Raw genomic sequence first — 16404 nt, 5'->3', positions numbered from 1 at the left:
CGACCAGGTTTCGCGCCACCGACTGGGACCTGGTACCTATAGTCTGTCCTTTCTGCTTGTTTTTTTCCCCCCATTGTGATCAGAAACCGGTCCATATGAGACCGGAGATCGTTCCCGAGTGATAGGCCCTGACTTTGACAATAGTCAGGCCCGGTATGTTGGGGGATCAGACTTTTAGTTAGCGGGCGTCAGCAAAGCTCCTACTCAGCGTGACTTGCCATGTTGGCGCCGGAACCGGAAGTCATATGCCATTTTAAAGGGTTTCCCACAAAAAAACAAGCTGTCATATGGCTATGTGAACGAAAAAATAAAAAAGTTATGGCTCTGTAAAGACAGGGAAGAAAAATGAAAATGAAAAAACTTCCGGTGTTAAAGGGGTTGTCCGCTTTCGTTTGTATTAGTGACCCATCACCAGGATAGGTCATCAGTATCAGATCGGCGGGGGGGGGGACTGCCGACACCTTCAAAACAGCCAATCGGTGGGGGTGCAGGGAGTGAGACCCCCGCCAATCTGATATTGATGATCTATCTAGAGGATAGGTCATCAATATTTAAAAAAAAACTGAAAACCCCTTAAACTTTTAATATTTTTCCATCTAAAGAGCTGTATGAGGGCTTGTTTTTTTGCTGTAGTTTTTATCGGTACAATTTTGGGGGTACATGACTTTTTAATCATTTTTTAGTAAAGGCTCAGAAGGTGATCAAATATTATATAGTTCAGACATTTTCAGATGTGGCGATACTAATTATGTTTATTTTTATATGTATAATTGGGAAAGCAGAGGGAGATTAGCATTTTCTATTCTAGTTCCCTTGTGGAACTTGCGATCTCTTGGTCACTTGTACCATAGACTGCAATAGAATACTATTGCGGTGTATGGGATCTTTTAAGGCTTCCTTGCACATGGCTCTGCCGGCAGCTCATTATGACATTGCTGGGAACCTTCACAAGGCCCCTAGAAACTGATCAGAACCCCACGATTTCACCACTGGGGGCTCCAATCAGAGGACAGGGGGACCCGTCTAACTCTGTCTAACCACCCAGGTGCCACTGTCGCTATTGACAGCAGCTTCTGAGGGGTTAAATGACCCGGATCTCCCAACACTTCTTGATGGGCAAAGAGACTTGGCTACACGTAGCTGGAGGTCGAGGCTGCTGCCTCATAATCACGGTAGTGGAACTCCGCTGTAAAAGATGTTTGTATTATATATGTGCAGGTGGGAGCCCCGCCAATGGTTAGAATGGAAAAATACCCAGGTTTATACTCATGCCCACTAGCATAAGCGCTCAGTGCCCGTATTGGGCACCCTAAACGGCTGGTCCACAATATATGAGCACTGGCTGAGTGCACTCCGTACCATGGATGCAGACCCATTGACTTGAATATGTCCACATCAGCCAGGTATGACCGAAGATGGGGCTTCACCTACCTTGGGTCAGAAGTACTACGCAGCGCTTCCGGGGGCTTCCAATCCGTGCTTTCGCACAGCAAAAAGATGGTCTGTTTGTCTGTATGCTGTGGATCGCGGACCCATTCAAGTCAAAGGGTCCACATCCGCAAGCAGAGTGCACACCGCTGGTGCCCGTGTACTGCGGACCGCTGAGCTAGTACGCTTGTGGGTATGAGCCCCTAGGCCAGTGGTGGCGAACCTGAGGCAGCACTCAGAGCCCTCTCTGTGGGCACCCACACCCTGGAAAAAGTCCATGGTGTACCAATATGCCTTAGTCTTGTACTGCCATTCATCAGCGCAGGGTCTACTATGAACAGCACAAGCAGCGCACTGAATGTAGGCAGGCTGTTATAGCTAAATGATAAAGTACCTGGAAAATATACTATATTGGCATTCAGGTTAAATTGCCGTGTTGGCACTTTGCAATAAATAAGTGGGTTTTCGGTTGCAGTTTGGGCACTCGGCCTCTAAACGGTTCATTATCACTGCCCTAGGCAGTGTTGATTGGATATTAAAATAACCAAATCCAAAACGGGGGCCCCCAAAGTAGAGGGAGAGCAGGCTGTACAAGCACAGAGTGCTCTCCTTCACTTCAGGGGCCCCGTTCTGGAGATAGGATTGGGTCCCAGAGGTGAAACCTGCACCTATCTGACATTAATCCCAGCGATGCCATCAGTGTCCCAGATAAGAATAGCCCTTTAACCGCTTGCCGCCACGCTAACGCCGAAAGGCGTCATCGCGGCGGCTCTCCCAGGTCACACTAACGCCAATAGGCGTCATCTCGCGAGACGCGAGATTTCCTGTGAACGCGCGCGCTCACAGGAACGGAAGGTAAGCGAGTGGATCTCCAGCCTGCCAGCGGCGATCGTTCGCTGGCAGGCTGGAGATGTGATTTTTTTAACCCCTAACAGGTATATTAGACGCTGTTTTGATAACAGCGTCTAATATACCTGCTACCTGGTCCTCTGGTGGTCCCTTTTGTTTGGATCGACCACCAGAGGACACAGGTAGGTCAGTAAAGTAGCACCAAACACCACTACACTACACTACACCCCCCCTGTCACTTATTAACCCTTTATGAACCACTGATCACCCCCCTGTCATTGATCACCCCCTGTCATTGATCACCCCCCTGTAAGGCTCCATTCAGAGGTCCGTATGATTTTTACGGATCCACGGATACATGGATCGGATCCGCAAAACACATGCGGACATCTGAATGGAGCCTTACAGGGGGGTGATCAATGACAGAGGAGTGATCACCCATATAGACTCCCTGATCACCTCCGTCATTGATCACCCCCCTGTAAGGCTCCATTCAGACGTCCGTATGATTTTTACGGATCCACGGATACATGGATCGGATCCGCAAAACGCATACGGACGTCTGAATGGAGCCTTACAGGGGGGTGATCAATGACAATGGGGTGATCACGCATATAGACTTCCTGATCACTTCCCTGTCATTGATCACCCCCTTGTCATTGATCACCCCCCTGTAAGGCTCCATTCAGACGTCCGTATGATTTTTACGGATCCACTGATACATGGATCGGATCCGCAAAACACATGCGGACGTCTGAATGGAGCCTTACAGGGGGGTGATCAATGACAGAGGAGTGATCACCCATATAGACTCCCTGATCACCTCCGTCATTGATCACCCCCCTGTAAGGCTCCATTCAGACGTCCGTATGATTTTCACGGATACATGGATCGGATCCGCAAAACACATACGGACGTCTGAATGGAGCCTTACAGGGGGGTGATCAATGACTGGGGGGTGATCACCCATATAGACTTCCTGATCACCCCCCTGTCATTGATCACCCTCCTGTCATTGATCACCCCCCTGTAAGGCTCCATTCAGACGTCCGTATGTGTTTTGCGGATCCGATCCATAGATGCGTGGATCCGTAAAACACATACAGACGTCTGAATGGAGCCTTACAGGGGGGTGATCAGGGAGTCTATATGGGATGATCACCCCCCTGTAAGGCTCCATTCAGACGTCTGTATGTGTTTTACGGATCCACGCATCTATGGATCGGATCCGCAAAACACATACGGATGTCTGAATGGAGCCTTACAGGGGGGTGATCACCCCATATACACTCCCTGATCACCCCCTGTCATTGATCACCCCCTGTCATTGATCACCCCCCTGTCATTGATCACCCCCCTGTAAGGCTCCATTCAGACGCCCATATGTGTTTTACGGATCCACGCATCCATGGATCGGATCCGCAAAACGCATACGGACGTCTGAATGGAGCCTTACTGGGGGGTGATCAATGACAGGGGGGTGATCACCCCATATACACTCCCTGATCACCCCCCTGTCATTGATCACCCCCATGTAAGGCTCCATTCAGACATCCGTATGTGTTTTGCGGTTCCGATCCATGTATCCGTGGATCCGTAAAAAACATATAGACGTCTGAATGGAGCCTTTCAGAGGGGTGGTCAATGACAGAGGGGTGGTCAATGACAGAGGGGTGATCAGTGACAGGGGGGTGATCACCCCATATACACTCCCTGATCACCCCCTGTCATTGATCGCCCCCCTGTCATTGATCACCCCCTGTAAGGCTCCATTCAGAATTTTCTTTGGCCCAAGTTAGCGGAAATATTTTTTATTTTATTTTTTCTTACAAAGTCTCATATTCCACTAACTTGTGTCAAAAAATAAAATCTCACATGAACTCACCATACCCCTCACGGAATCCAAATGCGTAAAATTTTTTAGACATTTATATTCCAGACTTCTTCTCACGCTTTAGGGCCCCTAAAAAGCCAGGGCAGTATAAATACCCCACATGTGACCCCATTTCGGAAAGAAGACACCCCAAGGTATTCCGTGAGGGGCATATTGAGTCCATGAAAGATTTACATTTTTGTCCCAAGTTAGCGGAAAGGGAGACTTTGTGAGAAAAAAATAAAAATAAAAAATTTCCGCTAACTTGTGCCCAAAAAAAAAAATTCTATGAACTCGCCATGCCCCTCATTGAATACCTTGGGGTGTCTTCTTTCCAAAATGGGGTCACATGTGGGGTATTTATACTGCCCTGGCATTTTAGGGGCCCGAAACCGTGAGAAGAAGTCTGGGATCCAAACGTCTAAAAATGCCCCCCTAAAAGGAATTTGGGCCCCTTTGCGCATCTAGGCTGCAAAAAAGTGTCACGCATCTGGTATCGCCGTACTCAGGAGAAGTTGGGCAATGTGTTTTGGGGTGTCATTTTACATATACCCATGCTGGGTGAGATAAATATCTTGGTCAAATGCCAACTTTGTATAAAAAAATGGGAAAAGTTGTCTTTTGCAGAGATATTTCTCTCACCCAGCATAGGTATATGTAAAATGACACCCCAAAACACATTCCCCAACTTCTCCTGAGTACGGCGATACCAGATGTGTGACACTTTTTTGCCGCCTAGGTGGGCAAAGGGGCACATATTCCAAAGAGCACCTTTAGGATTTCACCGGCCATTTTTTACAGATTTTGATTTCAAACTACTTCGCACACATTTGGGCCCCTAAATTGCCAGGGCAGTATAACTACCCCACAAGTGACCCCATTTTGGAAAGAAGACACCCCAAGGTATTCCGTGAGGGGCATGGCGAGTTCCTAGAATTTTTTATTTTTTGTCACAAGTTAGCGGAAAATTATGATTTTTCTTTTTTTTTCTTACAAAGTCTCAGATTCCACTAACTTGCGACAAAAAATAAAAAAATCCAGGAACTCGCCATGCCCCTCACAGAATACCTTGGGGTGTCTTCTTTCCAAAATGGGGTCACTTGTGGGGTAGTTATACTGCCCTGGCATTTTAGGGGCCCTAATGTGTGCGAAGTAGTTTGAAATCAAAATCTGTAAAAAATGGCCGGTGAAATCCTAAAGGTGCTCTTTGGAATGTGTGCCCCTTTGCCCACCTAGGCTGCAAAAAAGTGTCACACATCTGGTATCGCCGTACTCAGGAGAAGTTGGGCAATGTGTTTTGGGGTGTCATTTTACATATACCCATGCTGGGTCATATAAATATCTTGGTCAAATGCCAACTTTGTATAAAAAAATGGGAAAAGTTGTCTTTTGCCAAGATATTTCTCTCACCCAGCATGGGTATATGTAAAATTACACCCCAAAACACATTCCCCAACTTCTCCTGAGTACGGCGATACCAGATGTGTGACACTTTTTTGCCGCCTAGGTGGGCAAAGGGGCACACATTCCAAAGAGCACCTTTCGGATTTCGCAGGCCATTTTTTACACATTTTGATTGCAAAGTACTTCTCACACATTTGGGCCCCTAAATTGCCAGGGCAGTATAACTACGCCACAAGTGACCCCATTTTGGAAAGAAGACACCCCAAGGTATTTCGTGATGGGCATAGTGAGTTCATGGAAGTTTTTATTTTTTGTCACAAGTTAGTGGAATATGAGACTTTGTAAGAAAAAAATAAATAAATAAATAAATCATTATTTTCCGCTAACTTGTGACAAAAAATAAAAAGTTCTATGAACTCACTATGCCCATCAGCGAATACCTTAGGGTGTCTACTTTCCGAAATGGGGTCATTTGTGGGGTTTTTCTACTGTCTGGGCATTGTAGAACCTCAGGAAACATGACAGGTGCTCAGAAAGTCAGAGCTGCTTCAAAAAGCGGAAATTCACATTTTTGTACCATAGTTTGTAAACGCTATAACTTTTACCCAAACCATTTTTTTTTTACCCAAACATTTTTTTTTTATCAAAGACATGTAGAACAATAAATTTAGCGAAAAATTTATATATGGATGTCGTTTTTTTTGCAAAATTTTACAACTGAAAGTGAAAAATGTCATTTTTTTGCAAAAAAATCGTTAAATTTCGATTAATAACAAAAAAAGTAAAAATGTCAGCAGCAATGAAATACCACCAAATGAAAGCTCTATTAGTGAGAAGAAAAGGAGGTAAAATTAATTTGAGTGGTAAGTTGCATGACCGAGCAATAAACCGCTAAAGTTGTGGAGTGCCGATTTGTAAAAAAGGGCCTGGTCACTAGGGGGGTATAAACCTGTGGTCCTTAAGTGGTTAAAGGAGTTGCTCCACAAAGAATATTCTACAGTTTTCAAACCAGCCCCTGGATCTGAATACTTTTGTAATTGCATGTAATTAAACATTTAGTATAGCCACTGAGCTATTCAGTAAAATCTATCTGTATAGCGCCACCTGCTGTTTGTTCTTTTTCTTATTTCTCTGTCCATGTCACTGAGGTGGTCCCACATTCTCAGTTTAAATCTTTGAATGCCGTCAGCTGTGTCTACTGCTAGAAGCTGAGCCATGATAGAGAGAGAGCTGCAGCAGAAAGGACCCATCTCCTGAGCGCAGATAGTGAGAGAGCTGCAGCAGAAAGGACACGCCCCCTGAGCTGTGATAGAGAGAAAGCTGCAGCAGAAAGGACCCATCTCCTGAGCGCAGATAGTGAGAGAGCTGCAGCAGAAAGGACACGCCCCCTGAGCTGTGATAGAGAGAAAGCTGCAGCAGAAAGGACCCATCTCCTGAGCGCAGATAGTGAGAGAGCTGCAGCAGAAAGGACACGCCCCCTGAGCTGTGATAGAGAGAAAGCTGCAGCAGAAAGGACCCATCTCCTGAGTGCTGATAGTGAGAGAGCTGCAGCAATAAGGACACGCCCCTGGAGCGGTGATAGGGAGAGAGCTGCAGCACAAAGGACCCAGCTCCTGAGCTGTGATAAGGAGAGAGCTGCAGCAGAAAGGACATGCCCCCTGAGCTGTGATAGGGAGAGAGCTGCAGCAGAAAGGACATACCCCCTGAGCTGTGATAGGGAGAGAGCTGCAGCAGAAAGGACATGCCCCTGAGCTGTGATAGGGAGAGAGCTGCAGCAGAAAGGACCCATCTCCTGAGCGCTGATAGTGAGATAGCTGCAGCAGAAAGGACATGCCCCTGAGCTGCCAGCCTGAAATAAATCTAGAAGAACAATTGGAGCAATGAATGGGGAGATCTCTGACAAAGGAGTATTAACAAAATGTAAAAAAAAAAAAAATTGTACTAATTAAGGGTACTTTCACACTAGCGTTTTTCTTTTCCGGCATTGAGCTCCGTCCTAGGGACTCTATACCGGAAAAGAACTGATCAGTTTTATCCCCATGCATTCTGAATGGAGAGCAATCCGTTCAGGATGCATCGGTTTTATCTCCGGCGAAAAAAAACTGAAGACTTGCCTGAATGCCGGATCCGTCATTGTTCCCCATAGGAATGTATTAGTGCCGGATCCGGCATTCAAAATAACGGAATGCCGGATCCGTCCTTCCAGTCTGCGCATGCGCAGACCTTTAAAAACGTGAAAATAAATAAATACCGGATCCGTTTTGCCTGATGACACCGGAAAAACGGATCCGGTATTGCAATGCATTTTCCTGACTGATCATGCGTTGGCATACAGTTTGCCTGATCAGGCAGGCAGTTCAGGCAACAGAACTGCCTGCCGGAATCCTCTGCCGCAAGTGTGAGAGTACCCTTAATAGTAAAAATAAATCTAATAAAAACTAATTAAAAAAAGGGAGCTGCAACAAAAATGGCAAACTAATTAATACAAATTCAATAGTAAAATAAGAAAAATAACAAAAGGAGTGGTAAGGGTACTTTCACACCTGCGTTAAAGTTTTCTGGTATTGAGTTCCGTCCTAGGGGCTCAATACCGGAAAAAAAACGCATCAGTTTTATCCTAATGCATTCTGAATGGAGAGCAATCCGTCCAGTACGCATTTTTAGTTCAGTCCCTTTTTAACGATATTTGTCCGGATCCGGCATTCATTTCCATTGAAATGTATTAATGCCGGATCCGGTACCAAGTGTTCCGGTCTGTGAAAAAGATAAATACCGGATCCGTTTTTCCGAATGACACCGGAGAGACGGATCCGCTATTGCAATGCATTCGTCAGACAGATCCGGAAACAAATGATATCTGTTTGCACACGGATTTCCGGATTCTTCTAACGCTAGTGTGAAAGCACCCTAACAAAATGAAAAAATAAAATAAAATGTATAAATTAAATAGTAAAATTTTTATATAATAATAAAAAGAGGAGTGGTAAGAAAAATGGTAAATGAATTAATACAAATTAAATAGTAATAAAAAATAAATAGTAAAAAAAAAAGTAGAAAATAATTATTTTAATCACTTCTGAGAACACGGTCAGCAGTGAAGATTTCTTTTTAATACAGAAAGTTTACATTGTGTAATCTGATGAGGAGGATGAGAGTTATCATTAGAAACGGATGTAGAAATGTCAAATAATCCTTCACCGACTGCTGAAATGTAAACCTGGAGGAAAAAATCAGATTCTTCCTATGTTCTATGTATACAGCATTAAATATCCTATAAAGTACATAATCATTTTGCATAATCATCTGGTATGGCTATTAATGCTACGATTACACAGCAGTTAACCCCTTCTTTGTCCGCCTGAGAAGTCCAGAGAGCGCCAGCAGCTGAGGGGTTAATCAGTGTTGTTTTTTGTTTGTTTGTTTTTCTTGATACCCGCTTTTTATGAACACTCATTACCCACTTCACTCACGCGCCAATCACTACACAAAACGCCAGGCGCTTCCATGCCACGGTGAATTTCCACATTCTGAATTCCTGTTTCTTTAAATAAAAATTTAACTAAAAAACGTCCTTTAATCTGGCATCTGATGATACCGACGTCCGATAGTCCAGCACTGGACTGTAAAGACTTTCCTCTGAGCAGATCACAAAGGGGAGCCCCAGCGATCGGCTGTAATCTGTGGGGGGAAAGCTGGCAGTAAGTGTTCAGTTTCCCTGCAGTGCCACCTCTGGTGAAATGAAGTATTACACAGTGTCCATTCACATCAATGGGTTGTCTATGTCATACAGGACAGGGCAGGTCCTCCAGAGCGAGAGACGCTCTTTGTAATTCTGACCAAAAGAGGTGGATCCTGAACTGAGCACCCCCCTAATACGGTCTATGATAATGGGGGTCTTCGAAACTGGACACCCCATCTAAGCCCACTAGTAGTCTGCAGTGTAGTGTGACAGGAAGCATACATTTTCATTGACTTGATGCCGATTTCCTACAGACCAAGGGTACATTCACGCAAAATCGATCACATTGTCCCTCTAAAAAAAATAAAAAATAAAAATTCCTAGAAAAGCCCCTTTAAGAAAATACGCAGTAGTGATGCAGCTTCCTGCCTATGTGAAAGCAGCCTTGAGGTGAAGCTTCCCTTTTGACCAACATTAGCTCAAAATGTAAAATCTAGCATCTGCGATTACCTTTTTCTGTGTTTTAAGGCTCGTGCACATGGGCGTAGCCGTCCGCAGATTGCGGATCCGCAAAACACGCATTTTGAGGAACATCCTGCCCTCTATAGGACTGTCCTATCCTTGTACGAAAAATGGACAAGAATAGGACATGTTCTATTTTTTCTGCGGGGCCGCGGAACGGACACGCGGTCCGCATCTTTTGCGGTCCCATTGAAGTGAACAGGTTCGCATCCGAGCCGCAAAAAATGCGTATCAGCTGCAGACGAAAAATACGTTTGCGTGCATGAGCCCTTTAAATTCGTATCTGCACAGAACTGAATAAAAACATCTCCCGGTGTTAGATGGAAACCGTCAGCATGGTCGCTAACAGGATAGAAACCATTGTGTTTTACACAATGCCCTATAAATGTAAAGGTAGCCATAACGGATTTAGCGTCGTTACTTGGAAACTATAAGCAAGGCTGTCAGTTAGCTCGCTGACAGTTCATTTACGGTGTATGTGCTAGGATTTAAGAATATATTATATACTGTACATCTATAAATTCTGGTGAATTTTCTATATCGCAACATAGAAAATAAATTAATACATTTAAAATAATCTCCCCTGGTTGACTGGAAACCGTCAGCAAGCTGCTTCCAGATGTAAAAAATAAGTAATAGAATAAAATGAAGTAGCTGGATTTTACATTTACCGATCCTTAAAGGTCAATATCAGTCAAAGGCAGAGCTCCCCTTTAATATGCAAGGTGCAGGAAATTCCTAAAACAAGCAGCAGACCGTCCCCCAGACGGACTGAACATGACAAATACATTGGTTCCTTCTGGGCCCATCCTCTGCACAGCGTGGAAGCTGTAGGCCCGAGTGATGTCACCATTTTCTAGCCACTGGGTTTTATCATGGAAATGGCCGCGTCCAAGGATGCCGGATAAAATGTACGCAGTATGATCCCTGGCTGCATGGAGTGTATGGGAAGGAGGGTGACAGGTCCGCAGAGAGCCGCCATCTTAAAGTGCAGGCAGGACAGGTGAAGGGCTATAGGCAGTGCTTTGGTGTAAACAATAGGTCAAGCATTTGTAGGTAGATTTGCCCAGTGGCTTTGCTATAGGGGGTGCAGAGTCATAATCCAGGTGCCATCCATCAGAAACAACCACCATGTTTAGCACATTTGCATAGGCTTTGCCACTTGGTGGTCTAAAAAGGTAGGTCGGGAGGTATGTAGAGGTTACAGGCCCTTAGGCTATGTACACCTTTGAGGGCATTTTTTTTATATTGTACTGATTTTGAGCTAAAAAAAATATCTTTATTTTATTTGGTATTTATTTAAAAGTGTTGAACCCCTGTCTCTGTGCAGCCTTGAGATTCTCTAGTAGCAGTATCTGAATTTTCACTCTGTGCCATCAGGCAGCTCAGCTGATGGCCCCCTATATCTCTGATCTCTTAAACATTCTTTATAGCTCAGCTCTTATCTTACTGGCTTAAATAAGTGTTTATGACCTCTCCGTAGTTTAGAGATGAGGGTTATTAGATGACGGCAGAAAGTGAAAGTACCAGTCGCACAGTTAGAAAAACAGTTAACTCTTTGTGACAGAACGGCTCAATATTTTTAATAAAGGCCAATTGAAAATATGATTTTTAGCTCAAAATGAGTAAAACGCAATCATAAACAAAATTGCCTCCAGAAGGTGTACATAGCCTTTAAGCCTGGCCTAGTGGGCCCCGAGAGGGGTTCATATAGATTTATCATCGGGGCTTAGGAGCTTTAAGCTGGCCTCCGGCGGCCATATTGATAGTCACCCAGCTTTCCCAAAACAGTTTAGAGGACTGGTTTCATTTAAAAAATAAGCAGATGAAATTTGCCTGGTTGCTATGGGCAACACTGACCCTTTCTTCTGAGTTAGTGTTTCCCATAGCAACCAGTAGTCATCAATACAATTAGTTTCACAGTTGCTGTGGAAAATCAGAAGCTGATTGGTTGCTATGGACAACACCGCCATTTTCTCAGACAGCCCATGGTGTGACCTAGGCTTTGCTTTTCTGTGGAAATTTAGAGGAAATTTAATAATCCTTCAATTTTGGGAGTGTAGTTAAATTCCTTTAATCTGGCATTATCCCCTAGACCAGACAGAACTATATGTACTATGAAGTCTCTTTGTGAGCTGCTCCCTCTTCCAAGGCCAGTGACATCACTAGTCCTATTCAAGTAAATGGGCTTGAGCTGCAATACCAAGAACAGCCACTATCCAATGTACGGCGCTGTGCTTGGTTACACTCTGAAGAGGCCGCATCGCTCCTGTGTCGGGTGTCAGATCCCCACCGATCAGCTACTGATTACCAATCCTGAGGATTGCTCATCAATATTTTCCTCCTGGAAAACCCCTTTAAGCTGTTATGTCACATGTCTGACAGAAGGGCGGAGCTAAGCTGTTTTCTGTTTCCAAGGGCAACCAGCACTATGGAAAATTCCTTTAGTCTTTATGAGGTGAAACCTGAAGCTCCTGGGCCGCCAATGTAAAATCTTTAATAAAGGCCCCCTACCTACCATGCACCATTTATAATACTGGTGCCTTCTTATGGGGCAGAGCAGCCTTGGGACCCAATCAGGCACCAGGGCCTACATATGACCACCCTATAGCTAAGCCCTGGGTCTCCTATATCAATGTCTGGGGCCTACTTACATTCGGCTTAGTTGGTGCCTAAAATAAGCGAAAATCTTACATGAATTAAACATAATAACTATATAAAAACCTCTTAATATCTCCATTATTTACATAATTAGTGTTCAGGGTGGTCCGCTGCGTATAGATTGCACTATTGGATATCATAGGGATCCTCCCTGCCCCCACCCAGAGGTGTGGAGGAAGCCATTAGCGCCTAGGCCAAAGTGGAGCCTCTAGCCATAGAATTGAGTGGCTCATAAATACAATTTACATGCAATTCCATGTCAAAGTGGACATTTCGAGGTGAACCCACCCTCCACGGTGGACGCCATTTTGTAGAAAAACACACAGAAACCAGTCATATCACTGAGAGATGAGGTACATTGCAATCAATGACCGCCTTAGTTGAGAACTCTCACACTCATACAAAATGGCTGCCTCTCTATTCCCACGAGTATTGCTTTAGCTCATAAAATGGCTGCCCCTCCATTGTGCGTTGAGGATGAGCCGCCTTATAGGACTTCTAAAATCTCACAGTGTTGAGCTAAAAGATCAAAAAAATTAAAAGCAGAATTTTACAAGTTCACTTCGTTCATGAGGGACATCTAGGCCTTCACCACGGCCTCACGCCTCTCAGGGGCTTTCCTCCTGTGGTGTCTTGGTCGGCCATCTTGCCTGGCTGGGTTAGGCGTTTTCAGGTGGCGGTTTATTTTTGTGTTTATTTTTGGGGAGGAGCTTCTTGTTGAGGAGTCGGGTCAGCGTGCTCCCCTTCTTGTGATGCTCCGCCGCCCCTTGCCTTTCTAGGTAGACCAGGTCGTTGTGAGACTGACTCATGCTAGGGTCTTTCTGCTGGTGTCTCCGGCGGAAAAATAGCTTTGCTCCTTTGTGTAAAAATCCGCCTGCGAGAAAATAGAGGGTCGTTATAAAGGGAGAAACGTTAAGCGATGTAAAGGGTCTACGTATGGATACATTATAGGGGCTGCCATAGTATTGGCGCCACCTCCATCACAACTGCCCCTCAGGCAGAAAAGTAGATCAGCCATGTTTGAAGGGGTTATCCAGCCTAGATGCCAACCAATTCAATCCTAGTAACCCGTGCCCAACTAAAGAAGAGAACGCCTCTGTCGACAGTCCTGTTCTTCTCCACCATGGCCCCGTTTCCAGCCACTGTGGGTCCCCACTGGACAGGAAGTGACTTGGTCCCATGACCTCGGTGGCCAATCACAGTCCTCAGTGGTCACTAGAACGGCTTGTTACCAGCAGTTACAGTGTGTGCCGCTGTAGAACATGTGACCACTGAAGCCAGTGATTGGTCGTAGTGGTCATGGGACGAAGCTACTTCGGGGGCCAGTGAGCACTCAGGAAAGGGGCCAGTATGCGGGAACAGCACAGGGTCTGAGGACTAGGGTGGTCGGCTCTTAGGCCGGACAACCCCTTTAAAGGGTTGTCTCATTAGGATAACCTATCCCCAGGATTTGGGATAGATGCTTGATCAGTGGGGGCCCCAGCATGAGAATGGAGCCCGTGCTCCCCTGTTCGAATGGAACGGCAGACATGTTTGTATGTTGCCGCTCCATTCAACTCTATGGTACTGCTTGTACTCTGCTATCTCCAGAATGTAGCAGCAGTGCACATGCTTGACCACTGCTCCATTCAAACAGGGGAGCGCGGGCCCTATTTCTCATGATCTGACCACTGGGACTACCCCGATAACAGAAGAGGATAGTACAAAGTACTGAACAGGAGCCATACTACAACAGTCCTACAATCCTGCTGGTCGGTGCAGGGCTCAGACATAAATAAAGGAGCCAGTCAGCAAACGACCTTCAGACAATGAGCTTTTTACATTGTACACCCCATACGACATCTTCTAATGCTAAAGACGAGTACGTAATGATTTTATTTTTCTACTTTGATCAAGTCCTGGGGGTGAAGTAGAGGGGTCCGGTTCACCTGGTTAAAAGAGTAAGAAAAAGCAAAAACACAAGAAGAAAAGGAATGGAAATCGGTGGACTTACTGCGTGAGCAATTAATTGAAGTTGGTAAAAAGATCCTCTTAAGGTGACAGAAGAGATGGAAAGAGAGACGATGAGAGAGAGACAAACAGGAAAATGACGAATGAGAGATGATCGGACAGACAACATGGAGGTTTCATTTCACAATGATCTGAATCCCAGCACCATGGGTGGTTGAGGAGTTTTTTTAGTTTTTTTTTTCATTTTTGTGAATTTGTATATCAAATCGAATTTGTCTCAAATTTTTTAAAAAAAAGAAGCAAAAATGATTTTAAAAATAGAGCAAGCACGCAGATTATTTTTTTTTCCCCCAACACCTTCCGCAGCAGCCTGTAGTTGAAAAACAAAAAGTGAACAGCCATTGCAAGCAGCAAAATAAACCTTGAGAAACAAATTTTTGTCTTTTTGACACCACCTTATCCCCTAGACTTGGGGACAATCATATAAAGTAAAGACATTTGGGTTCTTAAAGGGGTCATTCATCCCTGAGGACATTTTCTACAGACACCCCAGCGTGGCCAGACCCATGGTGGTAGTCCTACTCACTTGATCCCTGCTTCTGGATTCTGACCTGCCAGCTCTGCCGATCCTGGGTCTCCTCGTGTCAACATCTAGTTTAACGCAGGTCACGTAGCAAATAACTGACCACCATGTCATGGGTGACACTTGACTGCTGCAGTGGTCAAATCAAACCGGATGTTGACACGGGAAGACTCGGGAACAGCAGACCAGCTGAGCAGTGATGGAGCCAGAACTGAGCCGTGGAGATCATAAGATTATGAGTCCGGCCACGCTGAGGGGGTCTATAGCAAACGTCCCCAAGGGTGAAGAACCTCTTTATGACCTGCTTGCTCCAGATTATTGTTTTTTTTTTAACTGTCAGCATGGCATAAAAAAAAAAGAAAGACAAAACTGATCGGACACTGCTCCTGTTTTGGCACTTCTCAGTTCCCCACTGATCTCTACTTCCATCTAGACACACGGGACATAACCATGCAGTCGATCACTGCCCGCAGCGGTGACCCACCTCATATGGTAAGTGGATGAGTGATCCTGGGTGTCAGGAGCTGGCCAGGGAGTAAAAAGCAGTAGGAACCTGCGAAGCATCTGAGGATGAGCAGTAGGGGTTAGTGCTTCCTTTTTTATATGTCATTCTGACCCTTTTTTTTATTTTTTTATGTGCAACTCCTTAAAGGGGTTGCCCAGGTTCAGGGTGAAATTGGACAAAACTCCGGATCAAGCCGCAATAAAAAACAGGTAATTGCTAAGGCTACTTTCACACTGGCGTTTTGGCTTTCCGTTTGTGAGATCCGTCATGGGCTCTCACAAGAGGTCCAAAATGCTGTCCACATTCACATTTCCGGAGCGCGCCCCCGATCTTCTGGTCTGCGGCTCCGGAAACAAATAGAACATGTCCTATTCTTGTTCGCAATTGCGGACAAGAATAGGCATTTCTATGGGGGGGGCTGCCGGGTGTATTGCGGATCCGCAATACACTATGGACATGTGAATGGACCCTAATGCCCTTCTGGAGAAGCAAAATGCACTTTTCTTCTAAACCCAACTAACCTATGTCTATCAAGATTGAGAAGATACCATAGTATTTGGAGACAATACTTGCTGACCACTTGGTATCATGAAGACTTGTTCCAGTAGGGCTGAAGCCAAGCCTTTAATGTTCCAGGTGCTAACCAGTGTCCAATGCTCAGTTGGAATCAAGAACTTTAGAAGTTATAATGGTGTATGGAGTCCACCCCCAAGTATGACATCTTCTGTAGAACCGGTCTGTTCATATGGAGCAAAGTCGTTTTGGGTCCTTCAGGCTCCAGGGCACATATGCAACCTCTGCACTCCCTATTTCTACTCCCTGGACCCAAAGAACTCTGTGGTCAACGTATCCCAGTTCTTTGCCTACTTTCAACCGGACTGGTCTTCACTAGCTCAGATTGGAAAGGACGGTGCCCAGTAACATACAAACCCGCCACCTTTGGAGGGACT

At 45.2% G+C, this 16404-nt stretch overlaps 1 protein-coding gene across 2 annotated transcripts in view; it reads right to left on the bottom strand.

The window, feature by feature from the left end:
• Nucleotides 1-8642: 8642 nt before the first annotated feature.
• Nucleotides 8643-16404, bottom strand: part of C2CD2 (C2 calcium dependent domain containing 2) — a 62115-nt gene continuing 54353 nt past the window's right edge. For both annotated transcript variants that reach the window (XM_044283699.1, XM_044283700.1), the window contains exon 15: nucleotides 8643-13290. In XM_044283699.1, coding sequence (XP_044139634.1) covers nucleotides 13076-13290 — 215 coding nt within the window. In that variant the 3' untranslated portion in view covers nucleotides 8643-13075. The remainder of the gene's footprint in view (nucleotides 13291-16404) is intronic.

Source organism: Bufo gargarizans, chromosome 3 (assembly GCF_014858855.1).
Source record: "Bufo gargarizans isolate SCDJY-AF-19 chromosome 3, ASM1485885v1, whole genome shotgun sequence".
Taxonomy (NCBI): domain Eukaryota; kingdom Metazoa; phylum Chordata; class Amphibia; order Anura; family Bufonidae; genus Bufo; species Bufo gargarizans.
This window is presented reverse-complemented; position numbering and strand designations above follow the sequence as displayed.